This window comes from Myotis daubentonii, chromosome 16 (assembly GCF_963259705.1).
Source record: "Myotis daubentonii chromosome 16, mMyoDau2.1, whole genome shotgun sequence".
In the NCBI taxonomy this organism is placed as follows: domain Eukaryota; kingdom Metazoa; phylum Chordata; class Mammalia; order Chiroptera; family Vespertilionidae; genus Myotis; species Myotis daubentonii.
The window spans coordinates 24,374,519-24,399,816 of record NC_081855.1 but is presented as its reverse complement, the minus strand read 5'-3'; the positions used below and the strand labels follow the sequence as shown (position 1 = coordinate 24,399,816).

General features: G+C 39.0%; 1 protein-coding gene across 20 annotated transcripts in view; it reads right to left on the bottom strand.

Moving 5' to 3' along the window:
* SSH2 (slingshot protein phosphatase 2) overlaps positions 1-25,298 on the bottom strand; it is a 223,231-nt gene that overhangs the window by 89,454 nt on the left and 108,479 nt on the right. Inside the window, exon 1 of one of the 20 annotated variants that reach the window (XM_059669265.1) lies at positions 15,538-15,868. The exons of 15 other annotated variants lie outside the window; for them this stretch is intronic. In XM_059669265.1, coding sequence (XP_059525248.1) covers positions 15,538-15,665 — 128 coding nt within the window. In that variant the 5' untranslated portion in view covers positions 15,666-15,868. Of the gene's footprint in view, positions 1-13,863; positions 14,170-15,537; positions 15,869-25,298 lie in introns of those variants that run through there. 4 more of the 20 variants (XM_059669267.1, XM_059669276.1, XM_059669281.1 and 1 more) reach the window with 4 other exon arrangements.

Sequence of the window (25,298 nt, the reverse complement as noted above, 5' to 3'; positions counted from 1 at the left end):
CCCAACAAAATACCCCAGTGATTATGGATTATCTTTGTTTTTTTATTTGATATTTGCTTTCTCACAGTAAGCAAGTGACATTGCCACAGAAATCATCTCTGGAGTGAAATCTCTAGCAACCCAATTCAATTAAATCACACCAGTTAAGCAATGTGTTATTCTTTTCTGCTCTGCTGACTGCAAAGACAGCTGGTGGATCTGAATTGAACATTTCCCAGGCAGCAATTCAGTTTTTGAGGTCTGCAGGCAAAAAAGATGCCTTTTCCACTTAAAGTCAGACTGACCCACACTAGTCCATTTTGACCTTTGGACTTCTTATCAGTCACCTTCAGTCTCTGTCAGTGGCTGGACAGGCCAACCCAGAGAGGTCTGCTCTCCAGTGAACAAAGGCTTGCTATGTAAAAGAGATGAGCAGTGAACAGAGATACCATCTGATGAGAAGGTGCTGAACTCATCCTCTGTGTTCCAGCAGCATGTCTAGGACTGCTGCCACCACAAAAGGTGAAACTTCACCCGAAAACACTTTCTCTGCCCGTGATTTAAACACACACCTTCATTAAGGAAGCAGCTCAATTTCCGATAAAGGAAGACAACTAACCATGCAACTGCGGCCTGCCCTCTAACACTCCTTCCTCCTTCCCATCTTTTTTTTTTTCTTTTTTCCTTTTAAAATTTAAGTCCACCAGAGCCCCTCTGGCTACTGTTTAGATCTGCTGGTGACATTCAAAGTAAGATTCTTTAACAGCTTTAAGAAACACACTCTTCTTTCTCTTATATTTAATATTCATTCAGCCTCGAAGATGAAAACTTTTGTTTCAAGAATTGAAACAGCTTGTTCCCTAAAGTATTAATCTCCTCAATTTTGAGAAATATACCCACTACTTCCTATAAATAGGATCAGGAAATGCTAATCTCATAAGTATAGTCACAAGCATTAACAAATTAATGTATTTACCTTTTTAAATTTCAGTATGCTTAGTAAGATGGCCTTATGAGAAATCTCAGTGATGCTTAACACTTCCTAAATAGAAAACAATGAAATGTTGTTCAAGGTCTAAATTAATTTGTGGCAGGACCCTAGATTAAGTCTGTTTGCTTATCATCTGGGTCTAAAATTCTTTAAGTAAAAAATGGGGATGATTTTAGAATAAAATGAAAACATGGAGAGCAAAGCTAAATTCATAAGCACTACATATATAGTCAACAACACCTCTGGATAGTTTCTTCATCTTATCAATATACTATTATTTCATATTTCCACTAGTTCTATTCAACATAGCTTACAAATTAAAGTATTTTCTATCAGTGTTTAGGTATGAAATAAGTTCCTCATAGGAAAGACAAATGAGGAACAACTTTTCTAAGTCTCAAGTAGTCCATATGACTTGAAGGATAAAATCATATTTACCTTGATTTCACTTTTATCATTGCAGGAGCACTATGAAAATGAATTACTAAAATTGCTGGCAGGAATGTAGACTGGTACAACATTTTTGGTGAGCAAACTAGAAATCTGTATCAAAAATTAGGAATATGTATACCCTTTGTCTAGCAATCCCAGAATTGAGCCTTGGGATATTTCTCTTAGAGGGACATGTGCAAAGATTTAGGTACAAGGATAATCATTCATTTCAGTGAGGCTTTGTTTACAACTGCAGAAAACTGGACACAATTTAAATATGCAACAATAGGGAAGAATTTGAATCAGTTTTGTGAAAAACAAACAACTCTTTAAAAATATATAAATAAATGCATTTGAGGACAATGGCAGGATGCTCCCAACATGCCAAGTAAAAAAAAATTGATTACAAAGCAGTAGATAGAGGACAATCCCATTTTTAAAGGTATATCCATACATAGAAAAATTCTGGATGGTGTTAACAGTAAGTATCTTTGAGAGACAAGAATAAGAGTAATGCCTTTTGTGGGGAGGAGAGAAATGCAACAATGTTTTCTGTTTTTTCTAGAATAAACATGTATTATCTATAAATACTAAAAAAATAAGCAATACTTTTTGCTTTGCTGATTTTTAATTACCAATAAGACCAGTTACATGCAAAACAACAACACCCAGGACAAGTTCACTTTTAAACTGAGTGGGTAGTAAAGAATGTGATATTATCAACTTTACTGTGTATAAGGTAGACAACTCTTTAAAGCAAAAGGGATTCTCTATTTGGAAATTCCCCCAAGGTGGTTTGTAAGATCGCCATAAAGAAGAGCATTGGTATTCAATATTTATTTGTTGATTTTTATTTCAACAGAGAAAGAGACTAGAGGTTATTTTTTAAAAAGCTTAATACACATTCTCATTTTCTGACAAAAGGGGCTCACGACCTTGCTGAGAATTTCTCCAAGCATCTAAAATGGCAAAAAAATAGAGAAAATTCCAGTAGTATGGGTATAGTGAACCTCCATGATTACTGAGACTGACCACAGAAGAGCAACAGAAATGAACAAGCCCCAACTCATTAACAGCCAGGACTATAGTGGGTTCTTAACAGATACACTCAAGAACTTCCTAGTAGGTTAAAGAAAAAAGTATGATTAAAACAACAATGGCTTTTAGTTTTTAAATTACAGAGATATAACTAGCCAGTCTACAATCTTCAGTTTTTCTTTAATTTTGAAAAAAAAATTACACTAGGTTTAAATTTACTTAGACTCACTAAACAGAAATACTTAGGTTTCTAGGTTTCTCTTATGTAGTCTCAATTTGCAATTTATCTGTGCAGAAGAGTACAGTAATAAATCACAATCTGCTAAATTTCAGTAGTTGTAGCAACTCTTCGTTGAATCACTATCATTAAACTATTGTTTGGGCTTAATGTAACCTGCATTTATATAGTTCCTGATCTTTATTAACTGATGTGTATAGAAGATCCTCATGTCCACTAGGATGGCTTCCATGTATATTTATTTGACTTACAAACTAAGGAGTTGTACATTGCTTAGAGAACACTAAATAAGTTGAGCCATCAATTGGCAACTGGGCCACTGAACTGGTAGCCAAGTCAATAAGAACAAGGAAAAATAGCAATTGGCGCACACCTCCCCTGATAGCTCAGTCCACTGTAAATATTACAAGCCCTCTGTACCATGGGAACCACCTTGCCTACCACATGATGCTGATGTAATACTATCTAGAGCTAAGCACCTGGAGGAAGCAGAGAAAGAAGTTTTGCTTTGGATTACTTGATTGTGCTTTCTTTCCTTCTTTAATGAATCATAAAGCCACTAGCAGATAGTTTAATTATTTCTCTTCTTATACTGCCTGTGGGGATTTCACATTGTGCGCCCAGCCACTGGTACTGATTCAATAACAACAGCCTTGTAAAACTGGCAGCCTTCCTAAATAAGCTATGTAAAGTCTGCAAATGCTGCTTACGGAGGGTAACTCAATAAAAACTTGATAAAAATTCTGCCCATATAATATATCAAAAATATGCTCATAGAAATTTCCTAAAGAACACCACTGGTAAAAGATTCCCTTCTTACCACAAATGATTAATAGAAGTCATTCAGCAAAAACTATTTGTAATATGGTCTTAACATCTGCCACATTAGTTCTTCCTTTTCTCTCACCACTGAAGTACTCTTTACCTCTGTTTACACAAATCAAGACACCTAAGAGGACCAGAAATAAAGGTCAGAGTCCCAGCTCAAATCTTACTCCTAATAAAGCCTTCACTAACTGGCTCATTTACAAAACCTTTCTGTCCTCTGAACACGTAAAGCACCAACTGCACCTTTCCTCTGGCACTTAGCCTGTGCTTAATTATGTTTATATTTATCCTTTTATTGACCTTGTCTTATATCCTCAACAGACTGAACATCCTGACTGCAGGAACCATCTTGTATTCCTTTGTATCTCCCACCTTTTGCCCAGAATAGGTGAAATTATGACAATGATGCAAATGATAAACTTTTTACCATCAGACTGGCATAACACTTTGTATTCTAGTTCTTTCTACTATACTTTGGCTCATGTCAAAAGAGCAAAAATATTAACTAAACTTTACTGAGTACATACTATTAGTACTTCACAAACATTACATTTAATCCTTACAGGTATTATTGGCTTCATTTTATTGACAAGAAAGGCTTATGGTAGTTATCCTATATAATAAAAGCCTAATATGCTAAGTGTCCAGTTGTCCGTTCAACCAATGAAAGCGTAATATGCTAATGATATGCTAAGGCCGCTCAACTGCTTGCTATGATGTGCACTAACCACAGGGGGCAGTCAACCAGTCGCTATAACATGCACTGACCACCAGGGGACAGACGCTCTGAATGGTAGTTTAGCTTGCTGATGGGGTCTGGCTGATCAGAACTGAGCGAGATGGGCAGGACACGCCCTGGAGCCCTCCCAAGGCCCCTCCCTGGCTGGCCAACCTCCCATGTCCCTCCCTGACCCTGATCGTGCACCGGTGGGTCTTGGCCTGGCCTGCCCTCTTGCCATCTGGGACCCCTTGGGGGATGTCGGAGAGCCAGTTTCAGCTCTAACCTGCTCAATGCAGAAGCTGCCCTCTGGTGGTCAGTGTGCTCCCACAGGGAGAGCGCCACTCAGGCGGGAGACTTCCCACTTCTGTGGCAGCTCTAAGGATGTCCGACTGCTAGCTTAGGCCGGATCCCCATGGGAAGTGGGCCTAAGCCATCAGTCAGACATCTCCGGAGGGCTCCTGGACTGCAAGAGGGCGCAGGCTGGGCTGAGGCCCCGCCCCCCCAGTGCATGATTTTCGTGTACCAGGCCTCTAGTGTAATATATTCAAGGTTGTACAGTCTATATCTAGGTGGTGAAACTCTGATTGACACTCAAGTCTGCTTCATTCTAAACACCAGACTATGACTATTGGCCACAAGAACAAATGGCAAGTAGGATTCTGAATATGTGACCCAAGAGACCTTTTAAGTTTTTAAAAACAGAGCAGTACTTAAGAAATGGGCTATTTAAGGAAGTGAGTATAAGATTTTATTGGAGAAGATGAACATCACAGAGGTGGAGTTGATAGAATGTTCTATACCAAACTGGTGAAAGGGATGTTAAGTTTCACACATTGTTTGAATCTATTACATTCATCTCCTAGGAAGTGAAATTCACTAATAATTTACAACCCCCATTGATACCCCAATTTCTCAAACTAAAACTCCTCACAAAGATAAAGGGGATAAAATAATAGGAAGTTAAATTTTTTTGGACTGAGAATATTAACTTTGGGGAAACAGTAATTTAAAGGTACCTGGGACAGAGGAGAGTCCCAAAGAAATGGCATCTCTTTAAGAACTCTTTGCTTAAAAAGAATTTTCTTTTTTTTGCTTATGTGATACTTATTTTAAATCAGTGAAGAAAAATCAGGAACATTCTCATTCAATTAATCCCCCATGGCGATCAACTGCCTTTTATTACACAAAATTCAGAGAACAGCAGAGATGAGACAGACAAAAGCTGAGCTCATAAACGTGATCAGCCTTTTGCCGAGGTGTTGAAGATTGCTAAAGTGTTCCTTGGGTTGCAAACAGAAGAGTCTCTAGCATAAACTTTTAAGAATACAGATACCACCGAAGATAAGCAATATAAAGTCCACAATTAAAATTCTCAGGGCTTGAAATGTCTCGTTATGGATCATGAATATGTGTATAGCTCTTTATCAACGAGTGTTAAGTATAGATGGTAAAAGAAACAATCTCATGGGAAACTTTTATTGTTTCATTTTTTTTTAACTAATGAACTCATTTGATCTCCACAATTCTCTGAAATGAGGCAGATATTATTCCCAAACATAAGTAATAATTTGACCCTAGCTGGTCGCGGAAAAAAAAAATAATTCTACATCTTCTACATCTGAAAAACAAAATTGTTACAACTTTAAAAAATAATGCTCTAGAATAGGTTTATGCTGAGGATTTTCTTTGAGTAATTCAAGTCTTTGGATTCTGTTGCTTTATATACATAACTAATGCCAAATCCCTTAGGTTACTAAAAGAAGGGTCACACCCTCTAAAAACAGATAATTTCGGAAAACAAGAGTCACTCAACTTGCACAGCCTGCAAAGAGGAAGTGAGCCCAAACTTGCCCTTTGGTGTGCAACACTAGCAATCTATTTATATATCATTTGCTACATGCCTTCCAAATCACAGGAACACCTAAAAATGTTCTTAGCACGTTTCTTCAAGTTAAACCCTAATTATGTTCGTGGCAGCAACATCCCGTGTCATTCAACAATGCAAAACTAACCCTATCTTAAAGTAGTTAGGATAATCTTTTTTTTCTGTCACCTTAGAAAGTCAGAAACATTAATGTGGCTGCATCTACACCACTGTCCTTTAGCCCTTAGGAGTTTAATGTATGATAATCAAGAGGACTCACATTTACTGGAGAGACCTAAGAAGAAATATCAGCAAGATAATCGTAGATGTTTGAGTCTCTCTATCACTCCAAGGCCTAAAGCTGTTAGAAACAAAGAATGAATGACAGCATCCTGTTATTTAGCTTTTGCGCAGTGGTTTCTCCGAGTAAGTCTAAAGAAATTGCCCAATTTCAGGAGTGCTTACAGGTGAACACACAAGACAAAGAGCAACACTTTTTAAAAAATCCACTCTAGATTTATCACAAAGAAAATCTGACTTGAGCACGTCACAACCTCACCATTCTTGTTCATCGTCATTGTGCAGATTTAATCTTCAGTTAATTTGGTTAAAGGTGGTTCCAATAAGGCCAAAGTTGAGAGCTTTTCCCCTCCATCCTTCAATTCCAAGCCAATTACTGCTGTACTGACTTCAAACAAGCACAGTGTGGAGAAAGCCACACAAAGTTACCACCACCGCTAATGAAAACACAAATGCATCTTTATACCCTGACAAAGGACCATTAACCTTTCCTTCATATTTGAAGGCTATATAACACCTAGAAAATTCACTAGTTGAATTAACTAGTGAACTTATTTGATCACCCTTTAAAATATATATTCCACACTCTGGCTGGGTAGTACAGTTGGTTAGACTGGTGGTCTGTGAGTTCTGAAAGGTTGGCGACCACTGGTTTAAGGAAACCTTTGAGCATCGTCCTGATATGCCAAGGTTGTAGTCCCATCTCTGTTCAGGGTACATGCCCGGGTTGCGGGCACTATCCCCAATGGGGGGCGTGTAGGAGGCAGCCAGTCAATGATTCTCTCTCATCATTTATGTTTCTACCTCTCTCTCCCTCTCCTTTCCTCTCTGAAATCAATAAAAAAATCTATATTTAAAAAGAATAGCTTACTGATTTATTTTAGAGAGAGAGGAAGGGAGGAGAGAGAAATATCAATGTGAGAGGGTAACATCGATTGATTGATTAACTGCCTTCTGCATGCCCCCTACTGGGGATCAAGCCCCGATGGGGAATTGAACCAGCAACCCCCTGGTGCACAGGATGATGCCCAACCAACTGAGCCATACCAGCCAGGGCCCCAAGAGGATTTTCAAAAGTGAAAATTGACAAGCTGTTTCTAAGACTTATCTGGAAAATAAAATAAGCAAGAATAACTAGCACATAAAAAAAGAGGTAGGCCTTGACATACAAGATATCAAACTAATCACTAAATCTATGTTAAGTAAAACAGTATGGTATTGGTAAATGGACAGAAAACATATTAACAAGACTTAATAATATAGATGAAGACCCCAAATATCTGTTAGAATTTAATATACAACATGTGTAGCATTTCAAATCAGTGAAGTGAGAACGGACTAAACAAATGGTATTAAATAATTGATTATGCATTTTGAAGAAAGGTAGTTACATCTCTACTTCACACTATAAAGAAAAGTTCAGATGTTTTAAAGAGTGAAATATTTTAAAAGTATAGATACATCAGAAAGAAATGTGAAAGAAAACCTTTATAATCCTTGGAGTGGGTGGGAAGGGTTTTTTAAAGCAAGATACAAAATTCCGAAATCATAAGAGAAATGTTAACACATTTTACTGCATAAAATTAAAAACTTTTATAACAAGATGCAAAGTTAAAAGACATGCAATAAGCTGGTAAAAATTATTTTTTCCACATATCCAGAAAATGCAAAATACATCAAAAAGAAAAAAACAAATACCAATAGAAAAATGGCTATTAAGTACAAACATGCAAATCATAGCAGAAAAGTGAAAAAGACCAGTACAAATATAAAAAGATGCTAAACTTCCATAGTAATACAGGATTTGCAAATAGAGAAGTATTTAAATATATTTTATTGATTTTTTACAGAGAAGAAGGGAGAGAGATAGAGAGTCAGAAACATCGATGAGAGAGAAACATCGACCAGCTGCCTCCTGCACATCTCCCACTGGGGATGTGCCCGCAACCCAGGTACATGCCCTTGACCGGAATCGAACCTGGGACCTTTCGGTCTGCAGGCCGACGCTCTATCCACTGAGCCAAACCGGCCTCGGCTAGAGAAGTATTTAAGAGTAAGGATCCTGGAGTCAGACTGTTTGTGTTTGTGTTTGTGTTTCCATCCTGACTATAATTTTAGACAAGTTACTTAACATCTCTGTGTCTCTCATCTCTAATGGAGTGTAATATCTAACTCATAAGGTTGTTAAGAAGAGAGAATGAGATGATAAAACAATGCCTGGCACATAGTAAAAAAATAACTGCTATTTAATGTCATTAGTAATATTACCAGGGTTGGTGAAGATACAGGGAAAGATATACTCTTACAACTGGTAAGAGCAAATTGGCAGAGCCTTTTCAGAAGGCAATTTGGCAGTATGTATCAAATATATAACTTATACATACCATTAGACCCAGAAATTTCACTGCTAGAAATTTACCTAAAGAACTGTTCCTATCTATATATATAAAAGCCTAACCGACTGGCCAACTGGCCGACTATTCGAATGTCCGACTGGTAGCTATGACTCGCATTGACCACCAAGGGGCAGATGCTCAATGCAGGAGTGGAAACCACAGGCATGGAAACACGGAACAGACTGATGAATTTCAGAAGGAGGGGGGAGGGCGGGAAGAGATTAACCAAAGATCTTATATGCATACTAGAGGCCTGGTGCACAAATTTGTGCACTGGTGGGGTCCGTTGGCCTGGCCTGTGCCCTCTAGCAATCCAGGACCCCTCGGGGGATGTCGGAGAGCTGGTTTTGGCCTGATCCCCACAGGCCAGGCCAGGGGGCCCCACCAGTGCACGAGTCTGTGCACTGGGCCTCTAGTATGTATATAAAGATATATGTATCAGAACTTCAAATGCAGACCACAAGAGTTCTGAATTGGGAGACAGGAAATGCTGGTTCTAGTTTAGTTCTACCAACAACAACAAATCATGTAACCCCTGTGCAAAAAACAACCACCAAAACAATCACTTGACCATTTTAACATTTTTTAGTTTTTTACTCCGTAAAACTTGATGACAACTTGTCCAATATGCCTCAGAGGAATACTTTAAAACCCCTAGAGTGCTAGGGAGCACAATTGCGCTCCTCCTGTCTTTCGCCAAAAATGCCGGGAGCACTTTATTTTAACATTATATGTTTTGTTCAAAAATTTTTTTCTACTAGTATTTTATAATACAATCAGCAAACAATATATATCAAAGATGAAAACAAATGTAGTAAAGGTTTCCTTAAGTTTTTGAATATGTAACTTCATTTACTTGCGATTCATACTTTTTTTCCTAAACTGCTGTAAAATCAGCAAAAATGCCTTGGCAATTTTAGCATAATTCCTAGGATATTGGTTGGCACTCAAAGGGTTAAGGATGTGGTCCCTGGACCATCAGCAGCAGCAGCATCTTCTCCAGCCTCACCTCAAACCTACAGAATCAGAAACTCTGGGGATGTGGGGCAGCAATTTATGTTTTCATATGTCATCTAGGTGATTCAGATGCAAGCTTAAGTTTAGAGATGAGCACATGTGAAATCATTTGCGTAAATATAGAGCAAAACTGAATTCACTTGGCCAACTATAGAGCACTAGTACCATTACTAATTTAACAAAAATAAAACTGTTTCCACCTTTCAATTTCATTAAAAGATACATTTTTGGATAATAATCTCGATACGCTCCTCTTTTGCTGAGTTTGAAGTCAAACTTCAAGCTAGGAAGTCAAACTCATATATGAAACAAGAAAATAAACATTTTAGGTCAAGGACAAAAAGCTCAAAGTAACCTCATTAAAAAAATCAAGCAATGTCTTAATCACTTAAGTTTCAACACTTAAAAACATTTTTTTTTTATTGATTTCAGAGAGGAAGGGAGAGGGAGAGAAAGATAGAAATATCAACGATGAGAGAGAATCATTGATCAGTTGCCTCCTGCAGCATGTGCCCTTGACAGGAATAGAACCCAGGACTTTTCAGTCCTCAGGCTGATGCTCTACCCACTGAGCCAACCTGGCTAGGGCAAGTTTCAACACTTTTGAACAGGTTTTCATAATGGGAACACTTTTAATGTTAGGTTTTGCCAGCATTTTATCTAATAATCCTTGATCCTTCCCTGAACTTTTTAGGACACAAAAATAGCTACCTATCTTTTGATCAGCTATTTGTTTGGCACATAACAACACTACAAAAGCCTCGGCCCCTTGCTTAGTGACCATTTCTCAGAGGTTGAATGCTGGATCCCTAAAAACAACATAGGCTTCTATATCTTTCAGAAATTCAGAATTTTGTTTTTATTAAAAAGTATGTATAGACTCTTAGAGGAATGAAACTTTTCACAATCATTTGAGGGGTGTGACAAGACTTTTGAGTCTGATTAGATGATGCTCTGGGTTGCTCACATTTTTTTTTTTTCTAGTAGAATTAACACTCATGACAGTAACTATACTTTGTTTTTGAAGTGAATCCTATCACTTAATATCTTCAATGATACATAAAAAATTACACATATTTGGTGAATTGTATACAATGGCAAGGGGACACCTTAATCTAAAAATGATCATGTAATTCCCAATAAGATACAGTAAAACCTCAGCTATTCTCTATTTTCAATGATACAGTACCTAACAGTTAAAAGTCAAGGAACTAGAAAGAGCCTGTGAAATCACCAAAATGAGTATCCAAAGGCCATATTCTAAAGGTCATGAGCTTTCTCCATAGCAGAGTCTCTAGGATCTCATTCTGACCTTTTCACTCTGACACAATTCTCATAGGATTTGTTACATGGCTTCTAAACCCACAGCAAATGGGAGGTAGCAAACAAGAGAAGGAAAAAACCTCTTATGAGGGGTCCTCAGCAATGAAAAGAGAACCACTGGGCTAATAGTATTCATGTGTCAAAGTACCCCCTTCCCCACATATACACTTAAAACTTTTTGAGTTACCCTGACCGGTTTGGCTCAGTGGATAGAACGTCGGCCTGCGGACTGAGAGGTCCCAGGTTGGATTCCAGTCAAGGGCATGTACCTTGGTTGCGGGCACATCCCCAGTGGGAGGGGTGCAGGAGGTGGCTGATGTGGGAGGTGTGCAGGAGGTGGCTGATCAATGTTTCTAACTCTCTATCCCTCTCCCTTCCTCTCTGTAGAAAATCAATAAAATATATTTAAAAACACATACACACAAACCTTTTTGAGTCAGTCTTCTCTTAGAGCCCTAAATCTTAATCTTTTACTAGTAGTTGCTCCCACTAGTCTTTGCTACTTAGTACAGATCTGGTACCACAGAGAAATGCTCACACCAGTTGAGTGTTACGATATTAGGCCTTAGGAACAACACTTTTCTTTATGAAAGAGATTCTTAATATTTTATGAGATCACATTACTTTGAGAATCTGATTTTTAACATATATTTATCTACCCAATATTTTCATATAATCTTAAGGAGTTTCTGAAGCCAGTACATAGAATTCTAGATGACCATGGACCCGAAATAGGAATTTCTGCATTAGGTGCCAAAAATGTTTAAGTTAACAAAATTTGGGATAGTATTCAGAATGATCCCTAAAGATTTTTAAATGATGAACTAGGCAATAAAAATGATGACTAAAGCAACACTAATAAATACATTTTAGAATAAATGAATATTAGGATATTAGTCTCTTTTAAGAAAAAAACAGTGGCAAGAGACAAAAAGAGAAATATTTTGCAAATTCTTTAAGAGACTGTCTACCTTAGCATCAAAATTCTTAGTATAGCAAATATATTTTTCACTATTAAGTTGAAGATGTCACCAGTTAAAGATAATTCCTAAGAGTGTAAGTTAACTTGCAACTACAATGACAGAATATCATTTTTATAGTGGTTAACAGCACCTGCCCAAGAAACAGATCAGGATTCTAAAGACAGTTTTGTCATTTACTTGCTTTATGGCCTTGAACAAAGCTTAACTTTTCTAACCCTCAGCTTCATTATCTGTAAATAGAACAAAGAAGTTCACATGATTGCTGTGATGATTAAACAAGATAATATACATTAAACTTGTAGCACAGTAACAAGCAATCAATAAATGGCAGCTATTAGGTATTGTTTAATTTCAATTAACTCGTTTTTTTGTGTGCAGGAATTTGTAGTTTGCAAAGTGTTATAGTGTCTTATGATCTTTTGGGGGTAGGACCCACTGTGTTCTCATTTTACAGTGGAAGGAAACTGAAGTCAAAAGACTTACCCAAAGAAATCTGGACTTATTTGATTATACTAGGAAGCAAGATTAAAAACTGACACCACCCCCTTCCTCCCGCCCCTGCTAAAAGCTTATAAGCTCTGCTTTTAAAATTTTGCTTAATCTTTTTTCTTTTTCTTTCTTACTTCCCACTGGGTGAATACAGTTGAAAGGCAGCTAACAGCATGTCCAGGCAATGCAGTCTGGTAAGGCTTCCAGCGCATACAACAGGTTGGAGGTGAGTGGAGCCTGGATGTGTTAGTGGCAAAGGGCACCAGATGTTAGACCTTCGTTCAGCAATCGTTTTACTTGAGTTCTGGTTAAGAAAGAATTCATAGCCAAGACTCAAATACAAGCAAAAGTTTACTTAGAAAGTCACAGAAGTAGAAGTGAGCCGTGGAAGAAATGTGCCAGCTGGTCTGCGTGGGCTCAGGAAACAAGTTACAGAGGCAAAAGAAGGGCCCTTGGAGCTCAGGAGAAAGCAAAGGTATGCAGGCGCCTTGAGGGAAGAAAAGGAGAAGGCACCAGCATGCTCTCCTTAAAATTTAGCTTGCTACATTTGGTCAAACATTTAACTAACTCACCCCTAGCGCCTTGGCAGGGCTAGACCAAATGATTTCTAGGATCTTATATGGCCCACCCCTGCTCTAGAGAGAGCGTGGCCTGTTTGATCTTTGTTAAAACTATAGTTATACATACACTAGAGGCCTGGTGCACAAAAATTTGTGCACTTGGGGGTGGGGTGGGGGGGGTTCCTCAGCCCGGCCTGTGCCCTCTCGCAGTCTGGGACCCCTCAGGGATGTCCACCTGCTGGCTTAGGCCTGCTCCCCAGGGGATCGGGCCTAAGCTGCAGTCGGACATCCTTAGCGCTGCTGAGGAGGCGGGAGAGGCTCCCACCACCACCGGTGTGCTGGCAGCCGTCAGCCTGGCTTGTGGCTGAGCAGAGCTCCCCTGTGGGAGTGCACGGACCACCAGAGGGGCAGCTCCTGCATTCAGCATCTTCCCCCTGGTGGTCAGTGTGTGTCATAGTGACCAGTCATTCCCAGTCGTTCTGCTGTTAGGATCAATTTGCATATTACCCTTTTATTACATAGGATAACAAAATTTGCCTTTTAACCATTTGTAAGTGTACAGTTCAGCAGCATTAAATAATCACATTGTTATGCAATCATCCCCCAAACTTTTTCTTCTTCCTCAAATGAAACTTTGTACCTATTTAACACAAACCTCCCATTCCTCCTCCCTCAAGCCCTGACAACTAGACTACTCCAGGTACCTCATATATGTGGAATCATATGGCATTTTTCCTTTTTTATGGCTTTTTTTCATTTGGAATAATGTCTTCAAAGTTTATCCATGCTATAGCATTTGTCAGAATTTCCTTCCTTTTAAAGACTAAGAGATACTTAGTTGTATTATATACATATTTTGTTTATCCATTCATCCATTGATGGACATGTGAGTTGCTCCCACTACTTTTTTTCATTTTTAAAATATTGTTGACACTATTATTTTGAGATTGGTTGTCCAGTTTCAGATTATCTACTCCTTTTCTTCTTTGTCATTCCATAGGTATCCTTTTTTTTTTTTTTTTTTTTTAAGGAAAACACAAGTAAACAGTTGATTTAATTCTGTGGAGTTTACAGTACAGAGCAGTAAAAGCACTGTGTTGTTGTTGTTTTTGGTGGGGGGCTATTTTTTAGGAGCTCCACCATGAATCTACACAAAGGGAAAAAGTTGAAACTCAAATGAGTTTAGTTTGATTTGGTAGAAGGGCAAACCATTAATTAAAATAATTAAATAGATGTAAGATTATTTACAAATCACTTTATATGCCATTGTTGGGACCTTTAATAAATAATGGAAAGTTTCTGTTGTTGGACATTCATTTAAAAGTCCCTTAAGGGAAAGGGAACTCAGGGGAGGGTGGGTGGGAAAAAAAATAAAATAAAAAATAAAAGTCCCTTAAGGGTGACCTGGGAGGAAGACAGAAGCCTTACTTAAGTTCCAGGAGTCCAGAAAACCTCAGTAGGTGACTTTCCTGAAGCCACTCTACAGTGAGTGCTAATACACTACAAAGACCAAACTCCTGCTATCTAAAGTAAACTAAACCACTCCACAGGTTTGAGGATGCGACTTGAATAGATGCAGCTCCTTTGTGCTTTATAACTGCGAGGTGAGATTCAGCTTCAGCCCACAGTTCTCAAAAATGGCTAAACCACAAATTTAAAGGAAGGAGAACTCCAGAGACTTCAAAAACAGTCACAAAGATGCGCCTGAATCTTGCACTTTAGTGAATGAAGCTTTGCACACAGGCTTGGGTTGTGAGCATGTACTACTACAGGGGAAGACAACCCCCCCCCCCCCCCAAGAAAACCAGCCAAACTACTGAAATGCAGTTTTTGAAATAATTCCAGACCACAACCAGCGGGAGCGAAGAATAAACTGCCTTTCTTTGTGTGAACGACTTGCAACAGAAACTTATGGTCAGATGAAAACTTATTTGAAACAAAAACCAAAACAACAAACACGGGCGCTGGATCACCAGCAGGACCCGCAAGGGAGCCCTAGCGTTTCCGGCTGGCTGTTCAGAAGCTACACACCGCCCTTCACCTTCGGTCTCCTGAGCGCCATATGGCTCGGCTGTCAGTCGGTCACCCAACAACTTCCCTGAGAAGACCCCACTTTCAGATACCCTCAAAGTTTACCAAAAATTATCGCAAAGGATTCTTCTGTCCGTTAACATCCCCCACCCCTGGACACTTTCTGCCTCCAAGAATTACCCCCACCTCCACCCCACTATCCTCCCCGGACGCCCCGGGACCGCCAAGAACGCAGGGTGCAATTTCGCCCTCGCTTGCTTGCTCCCCAGGATGCTGGGGAAAGCGACTGCTAACACGCAAACTTTCAGAGCGTTAGCAGAGGGCAGGAGGGCGCGCGGTGCACTCACAGCTGGTTGATGGCGTTTTGCGAGATGACCGCGTTGGCAGAGAAGTAGGGGATCATGTCGGGGCCACTGAGGCTGCAGGTGCAGGCGGGAGGCGCCTTCCTTTCGCGAGTCAACGTGCTCAGGGTCATGAGGCCGGCTCAAGGCTTTCAGGTCCGCATCCTGGCCCCCGCCCGGCGCGGGCACGAGGCGATCGCGTTGGGATCTGCCCGGCCCGAGGCGCGGACAGCACCGGCTCCCGGCGGCCGAACTGGGACCGCCGGGTCGCGCGGAGGCAGCCACCGCAGCCCTGGGGCTCGGCAGTGGAATCCCGGCGGCAGGGCGCAGCCAGCAGCCCGCCCCAACCCGCGTCCGGGGCGGGGCGCCGGCTGGGCCGACCCTCCACGCCTGCCGGGTCCACCCCGCCGCTGCGCCCCGCCCCGGAGTTCGTGGCACTCACCGGATCCCGCTGCGTGCGTCGGGCTTGGGGGGAGAAGGGTCATCCCCAAACGGCCGCGACTTGAGCGAAGTAGTGAAGCGAGCCGGGGGTGGGCAAGAAAGGCTCTCACATTTCTTGGGAATGTTTCAACATAAAGGTCCTTTTAACAGTCTGTATACATTGAATCTCAAACAAACCCCATTTTTCAGATGACTTTAAAACTTTAAAAGGCTGTTCGTTAATAAATGCAACAATTTATCAACGGCTTCCTATGTGCTAAAGGCTGGGGAAATTCAGAGATTAGCTGGATTTAAAAAGAAAAGCAAAACAGTTGAAATTATGATGGAAAAAAACAAATTATCGACACAGTCTGCTAACCCTTGTAAATAAATTTACAAAACGCTTCCCTAACCATCCTCCAAACCAAGATTCACCTTAGCTGCACAGGTGAATCACCTGTGGAGATTTAAGAACGCCCAGTAACCAGCTGCACCCAAGACCAATCAAATCGTAATAATCTCTTGAGGTTGGAATCTAGATGTCAGCATTTTTCAAAGCTCCCAGGTGATTCCAGTGTGCAGTCATGCTTGGGAATTACATTGTGCCAAACAATCCCGAAAGGAAGACAGGCTAGAGATTATATCCTCATACTTACAGATGTGTACAAATTCAAAGTCGAGCCAGTTGACCTTGTTTGATGCCACTTTGATAGGAACTCTCCAGTTTTATGACTCCTGATCTAGGGCCTTTCCCACCAATCGGTGAGGCCTTCATGAGATTAAGCCTTTAAGCCTTTATCACGTGCCTAACAACTCACTGAGCAGTGCCTTTCACCTGACTAGGGACCAGCTCTTTGTAAAAGGAGAATCTCCTCTCTCTCTCCTACATGTTATGTAGTAGCTTACAAAAGAGGCTGGCCCCAGGGAGGCACTCAATAAAAGTTAGCTCCCTTATCGCTCCTCCTCCTAATCTCATCAGGACAAATATTTTTAGGCACCAGTATGTTTAGCTTTTCTGAATACTTGATTAAAATGTATATCATTAAAGCTGCCTTAGCGATTCCGGAGCCAAAAATTAATAAAAAAAACCCCAAACAATTTCACTATCCAATTATAGGAGAAAAGAGACTAAAATTAAAAAAAAGTCATCATAAGACTCAACATATGCTAAAATCAAGAAGAACTGTGTCTTTTTAAATATAAACTTTCAGATCTCTTTTCCTATTGGGAAGTTTGGCAATTTTCAATATACTAGTAATGAAATAATCTAAACTATAAATTCAGTGTCTAAAACCAGAATTATTCTTCTGTTAGTTGATCCTTCCATAAAACTTGTTACCAAGGCACTGAGGAACTAGAAATATGGCAAACTCATACCGAAAATAGATATTGGAAATAGATATATAAGTTTTCTACAGATCTGGTTATAGGAAGGAACCAATTGGCAAGTGAAGAGTTAGTGAAAGGTCTGAATCTTAGAGTCCAGTGCATCATTATCTTCATCCATCTCTAGGAAGGAAAATGTTTGAAAGATTTGTTCTGGCTGCGTCAGCATGCACCCAAATGCAGTGTAAGAAAAAAAAATCTGCTGATACATCCCAAAATAAATTGCTTTAAATATCTGGCAAACTTGCCAGTTTAAAAACTTCTTCCAGGCTGTAATTTATTACAACCTCCTGCAGTGATTAAAAAAAAAAAAAAAAAAAGGCAGCAGGCTGTTTACTAGTAAACAGAACTATTAAGGTGATGGGTCCAGTTCCTTTCATGACACAGCAGAGATGAGATTTTACTGAAGTCAACATTAAATGATGTCTTTTAGGAAAGATGATGGCACGGTAATCATCTGAATCTGTCTTAAAAAGAAGTCAGTAGGCCCAGTCAGTGTTGCTCAGTGATTGAGCATTGGCACCCTATTGATTCCCGGTCAGAGCACAATGGAATCAAACCAGCAACCCTTCAGTACATGGGAGCATGCCCAACTAACTGATCGATCTCTCATGGATGCTTCTCCCGTTGTTTCTCTCGCTCTCCAAAATCAATAAAAACATATTAAAAAGAAAGTCAGCAGGAAATGTACCTTACTCAATTCACACTTAATATCCCTCACGTTTAAAAATGCTAGCGATAAAGATTTCATAAATATGTATAGTTGTCTTTTATAAATAGGTTCCTATAGTGACACCCCAGAAGTGCATAGTCCTTTGTTTTCCCTCAAAAGACCTCTGTCAGTGCCTGTTCAGCTAAGGAGACTATTTTAACTCCCTCATCCAGGCTTTTTCAAAAGCTTTTCAAGTTAAATTCTTGCTTTGAACTGTAACATAAGAAATTGGGAAAGTGCTAGAATATGCCTCTCAGTTTTTTAGGAAAATAATTAAATCATCTTTGCAAACTGAGATACCTTTAAGGAAATAGTTCTTTCTACTGCTGCCTGTTTTAAAAAGTTGAAAAAATTTCCATTATTTTCACACTCTTTACAATGTCAAAATGTCAATCAATTTAGTTTCAGCTCAATTTAATTCTTTACTCTCCACTGTCAGGAAACAAGGCTCTAGGGAGCAAGATCTCTGTACCCAAGCATCTAGGACTTAAAAAAAAATGATTCCAAATTATATTGAGCAGCATGAAATAAACTAAGCTAGTTTTCTACTCCCCATGAAGTCAGGAACTTTCTCTAAAAAAATTTGCACAAAGTTCCTGAAGAAAAATTGCTGCATTTTTTTTACACTGTTGCTTGAGTTGGATTTGAAATTAATTTTGTCATGTCATTTGCTGACCATTTCAAGGCTCAGAAACATGAATATTTTAAAGTGTTAATTTGGCTCTTGACACCATTAGCTATGACCAAATAAAATTTTTATAGAATTACATGTTAAACCATTAAAATATTTTTAAATATTTTTAAAATTGATTTTTAGAGAGAGAGATGGAGGGGGAGAGACGAGGAGAGAGAGAGAGAGAGAGAGAGAGAGAGAGAGAGAGAGAGAGAGAGAGAGAGAGAGAGAGAGAGAGAAGAACATTGATGAGAGAACGAAACATTCATTGGTTGCCTCTTACACCACCCTTCCCCGCCCAACGGTGTGCCATACCAGCACAGCCAAGGGTGATCCTGAGTGGGGGGTGATGAAAGGATTGAGAAAAGACAGACAAGAGAATGAAAGCTGGGTCTCGGTAGGACACTGCTTCCTGATGAGGAGACAGTGCCAGCGCCCACAAGCCGTGTCTTTATTTTATAGCAGATGCTATGAGGCAAAGTAGGGGTGTGATCAAGATGTTTACAGCATTCTCGTGAGTTTCAACCCTACTCAACTACATGCACCTGAACTCTATCACAAGGCACGTGAGGCCACGTGTTCGGACCATAGGTTCTAGCTTAAAACTATAGCTGTTGGCTATAATTGTGCTGGGAAGGCTCTGCCCTCCAGCTGGGACTTGCACGTGGCCATGAGAGGACTGTGTCCTCTCATTAGTCCGAGGCTTGAACCTGTCCAAAACACTGTAGCCGTGCCCCACACAACAAGGATTGAGCCCACACTGGAATGGAGCCAGCAACCCTTTGGTGCATGGGAGGACACCCAACTAACTAAGCCTTGGCTATCTGGTGCATCAAAGGGTCGTGGGTTCGATTCCCAGTCATGGAACATACCCAGGTTGGGGGTTTGATCCCCAATTGGGGTGTGTTCAAGAGGCAATCGATGTATATTTCTCTCTCACATTAATTTTTCTCTCTCTCCTTTCCTCTCTAAAAATCTTTTAAAAAAAACAAAACAAACAAACAAAACATACTTGGGTGAGGCTTAAAAAACACACATACTTAGTTATAAGGAAAAATTATTATACCAATCAGATCTATTTTTTAAAAATATTTTTTTTTATTGATTCCAAAGAGGAAAGGAGAGGGAGATAGAAACATCAATGATGAGAGAATCATTGATTGGCTGCCTCCTGCACACCCCTCACTGGGGATTAAGCCCACAACCCAGGCATGCCCTGACGGGGAATTGAACCGTGAACTCCTGGTTCATAGGTCGACGCTCAACCACTGACTGGGTTATTTTATTTATTTATTTTTAATCTTCACCTGAGGAGTGAGGATATTTTTTTTAGAGAGTGTGTGTGTGTGGGGGGAGAGAGAGAGAGAGAGAGAGAGAGAGAGAGGAAACAAAACAAAACAAAACATCGATGTGAAAGTTGAGACACTGATTGGTTGCCTTCCGCTCGCACCCTGACCAGGGCCAGAGATCGAACCTGCAACCAAGGAGGTATGTGCCCTTGACTGGGAGTCGAACCCGCAACCTTTCAGACTGCAGACCAACACTCTAACCACAGAGGCAAACCCGCCAGGGGGATTTATTTATATTTTTATGTTTTTTTTCTAAGGGTGTGAGCTGGAGAAATAAATAGTAAATTAATCCCCCGAGTGTCAAAAGGGAAAAAAACACTTTAAAGAGTTACAAAACAAAAAACCTGTTACCTGGAGTAGCAAAACATTCTATCTCCTGTTGGTCTGTAAAACACTAGGATAAAACTCTCAAGATAACACCCCTAATTTTTAAACTTGTCCAGATAGCACCAAGAGGTATCTCACTACACTTAGTCAAAGGCACTCTTCATACAATACAATAAACCAAACTCTGTAAACAAAGGCTCTTAGAAGCAATCCTGTTTTGCAATCACCATGTGGCTAATAGTTTTATTTAAAAGAATACCTGACAATAGTTTTAAACACTGGATGGAACAATGTCACTGAGCCCTTCCACTCCCTTCCATGGAACTTTCCACCATAAGAGCAATGGGGAATACTAAAAAGATTGCATATCAACTCCATGAGAAGCAATCTCTAAGGCATTCATCCATCCCACATGGTCTTAACCACCATATGCTCCAGTAGGAAGAGATGCTGAAATGCTGCTTTCTTCAGGTTACAAAAGCCGTACGCTCTATTGTTTAGTAAAAATAATAGGCATTTATAGATCACTTTTCACGTCCAACACACCTTATAAAACATTTAACCATTTAATCCCCACTCTAAACATTTTTTTTAAAACTAGTTAGAAAAAAAGTATAAGTAACATAAGTAACACATGTGGAATGATTACCACCCCACCCCACCCCCACCACTAGTATTCAGAAAGGTAAAATAAAAAGTCACTCTTCTTTCCATCATCCTACTCACAGGGATAATTGTTAATATTTCCAGAAGTTTTCCTTTCATATGCATATATTAATATAATAGCTGCCCTTTAAGAAATACACATGCAGCCCCAACTGGGTGGCTTAGCAGGTTGGAGCATCGTCCAGTACACCAAAAAGGTTGCAGGTTCGAACCCTGGTCAGGGCGAATATGGGAGGCAACTGATAAATGATTTTTCTCTCTCACATCTAAATAAATAAATACTTCCTCAGGCGAGGATTTAAAAAACCCCACCCCCATACATGCACATAAGCACACAAACATATAACTGTATTATACATATTATTCTGCTTCTTGCTTTTCCACTCACTTATTACTATATCTTGGACATTTTCTCATTTTTATATAGTTTACCTCATTCTTTTAAAGAAGTGCATGGTATTCTATTTTTACAATTATATATAATTTATTTAAAGAGTCCTCTACTGATGGACATTTAAGTTGTTTCCAGTATTTACTATTATATACAATATCACCAAAACATGCTTTCACACAATCTTTGTGCATACATGTGAATACATTTGTTAGATGGATACCTAGAAAGTGTAAATTGGCAATTAGTTAAAATATTTCAAACATCTTAGGAATTGGTAGATATTATAAAATTGCCCTCCTAAAAGGTTTAGTTTTTAACTTTCCCATGTGATCTATTATTATATCAGGCCCAAGATCATCTTTCTATACCCCATCTTTTATATACTTCATTATATATATATATATATATATATATATATATATATATATATATATATATATATATATATATATTACTGGCCGGGTAGCTCAATTGGTTAGAGGGTCGTCCTGATACATCAAGGTTGCAGGTTTGATCCCCAGTCAGGGCACATATAAGAATCAACCAATGAAAGCATAACAACAAATTGATGTTTTTCTTTCTCTCTCCCCAAAACCAATCAATAACATTTTTTTTAAAGTAACATATGCTTAGAGAGAGAGACTAGAAAAATACACTGAATTATAAAGAAACATATTATGAAGAACCATACTATGGATTTCCAAGAATTATTTAGACTATAACATACATATATAATACTAAACTACTTTTAAGATTATGTAATTTTTATTTCAGAATATATTTTAAGATCTTGTTTGATACTAATGCTGTAGAACATGTTACAGGTAAGTGAGCCAAATGCAGCCTTCAGTGTCCTGGAATAGGGTGAAACAGAGGTAGAAAATTGGGAAGTGAATTTAGGAGTAACAAAAAATAGAGGCTAGAGTAGCTGTGAAGTTCTTGAAAATAAAAACAATAACTGACATTTGTCGGGTTGACATTCACTGTGTACCAAATACTCTATTAAGAGTTTACATGTAGTATTCAATTCTCACAAACAACCTTATGATTCTATTATTATCTTTATAAAGCTCAGAGAGGTTAAGTAACTTGAATAAGGTTATACAGCACTATTTCAAACCCAGCCAGTTATTTTGGCTCCAGAGCCTGCCAGTGGTTCTCAACCTTCCTAATGCCGCGACCCTTTAATACAGTTCTTCATGTTGTGGTGACCCCCAACCATAAAATTATTTTCGTTGCTACTTCATAACTGTAATTTTGCTACTACTATGAATCGTAATGTAAATATCTGATATGCAGGATGTATTTTCATTGTTCGCGACCCACAGGTTGAGAACCGCTGTGACTTAACCAGTGTTCTATACTGTCTCTATGATGATGGAGGCTCATTACAGAACAGGTTAAGTCTGAAAAGGTCTACTGCTAAAAGGAAGAACTCTTGGAAATCTTAAATGCCCTCCTCACTGCACCTGGTGGCTTCTCCTCTACTTTATCCTAGCTATGCCTAGCAGGCCCTGACAATAACAGGGACCTAACCCAGTATTAAAGATATAAGTAAGATGATTTTTTGGCTGTTGTATGTCATCCTCTTGCTAGCAGATCCCTCAAAACTCTGCATTTCAAAACTAATATCCACCACAGATACTTTTCAAAGCACTTATATCTATAGATTTTTTGTTTTCCTAGACTTTTGTTTTTTACATAGCATCTTACTTCATGAAAGAGGCATGTAAATGCTTGGCAAGTCATAAAAACTAAATATATTCTGGTTGGTTGATCCTTTATATCACACCCCACTATATTTTTTTCTTTGGGCTTTAGATAAATATTTCCTGAAGGAATCAACACATTAATTAGTGATGGAGGTTCTCTCCCCCTGCAAGCTCACTCCACACCTGGCATAGGGAGAAACTCCTAAGATTCCTTTTCACTGCCTCAGATTTCTCCTGCTGCCTCTTGCTTTTTGGATAGATGTCTCCTTCATACAGAGAATCCAGTAAAGGGCCTGGAACACAACCCTGTAGGTAAGGGCTTTATTTTTATTTTCAAGCTTGCCCTAGACTTTCAGGAGCCAAAAGTTCAAATCGCAGCAGGATTGATTCAGCTCTTTCACAAGCAATTTAGTACTATGTAGTTTGTTTAGACTGGTCAAGTTTCCAGGCTCTGGCCGAGCAGCATCATTATCTCTTCAAGTTTTCATGTATCAGCTTCCCTGGCCATATTTCACTTTCCATGTCTTTATTCTTTGAAATCAGGTGAACATGCAAAATTACATACTTACACAATTATACACTTTTCTACAACCACGTAAAATAGCTTCAAGGAATTTAAGTATAATACAGGAAATGTTTGTTCTTTTTCTCTCAGAGTTAGGCCAAACCAAGAAGTAAGCAAAAGTTATACTCCTCAATCCTTGGTAGAAAGGGGGCACTCTGTATCATTCTTCTAGCTAGCTAGTACATCAAACTAGCTGAGAAAAGATAAGGTGCTGTCAGATTCTATTCAATCCACCTCCGTTGGAAGGCCGACTGAACAAAGGATCTTAGTGAAGTGAAAAGCACTTTGCCAGGGGAAAAGACAACTAAGTAGTAAATCTTACTTTTAATTTTTAATTGTGGGATATTTCAAACATATTAGCAAAGAACAGTCAGGATAACAAACAGCCAAATAACTCAATAGATGCAATATCATATACTAATGTTTTACTCTTCAGAATCTATAATAATAAAAGCATAATATGCTAATTAGACTGGATGTCCTTCTGGACGAAGCCAGGATTGCCAGGGAAGCCCGGGTCCCAGGTGCCAGAGGGAAACCGGTGCTGGCAGCTGGGGAAAGGAAGGCCTACTCTTGCACGAATTTCATGCTTTGGGCCTCCTAGTTTAAGAAATAAAACATTACAGTTGAAGGCCCTGGCCAGGTAGCTCCGTTAGTTAGAGTGTTGTCTCAATATGCCAAGGTTGTGAGTTCAATCCCCGGTCAGGGCACATACAAGAATCAACTAATGAATACATAAATAATGGAACAAATCGATGCTTCTCCCTCTCTCTAAAATCAATAAAAACACACACATTACAGTTGAAGACCACTGTGAACTTCTCTATGAGCCCTTTCCCGCTCTCTGTACATGTAACCATTCTCCTGAATTTGACAATTATCTTTCCATTCATATTTTTATATTTTACATATGGTATATTTTTATTTAATGTTAAATATATTCAAAATGTTAAAATTACAGCTTGTAAAGCATTGAACTTTTTTTAATTTAAGGTTGTTATATGAAATATATGAAAAAATTAAATAAAACATTTTTTCCTGCCTAAAAACTTCTAGCCCAGGGATGGATAAATGAGTAGATATCTAATAAAGCCAATGCAGTATAGCAAAATGTTAATTGTAAGCCCAAGAGGGATGTGTACTGTACAATCCTTTCAACTTACCTGCACGCTTACTTCTTTTATAATAAAACTTTAGGGGGAAAAAAGCAAGCAAAAACCTCTAGTTCATATTTTGTCTAAAAATCTCAGTAGGGATATCAATTGGTTTCAGATACTTAAAGACCTAGTATACTTACAGAAAACAATAATTAGGCTGGATAGTCTAATTACTGTTTAAGCTCTTGCTTTATGGTGTCTAACAGATAAAAAGAGAAAAGATCAGTTCCTCTAAGATTTATTCTTACATAGTCACTTCCTCTAAAGCAGTTATTTCAGCTTTGACTTTTCCATCCTTTTCTAGAGTTTTCATAAAATGGTTTCTCACCATGACTTAAGCCCAAAGCTGGAAAACTATTTATGGTTGATAAGCATCCCTAATAAAATGAGTACATTATATAATTAG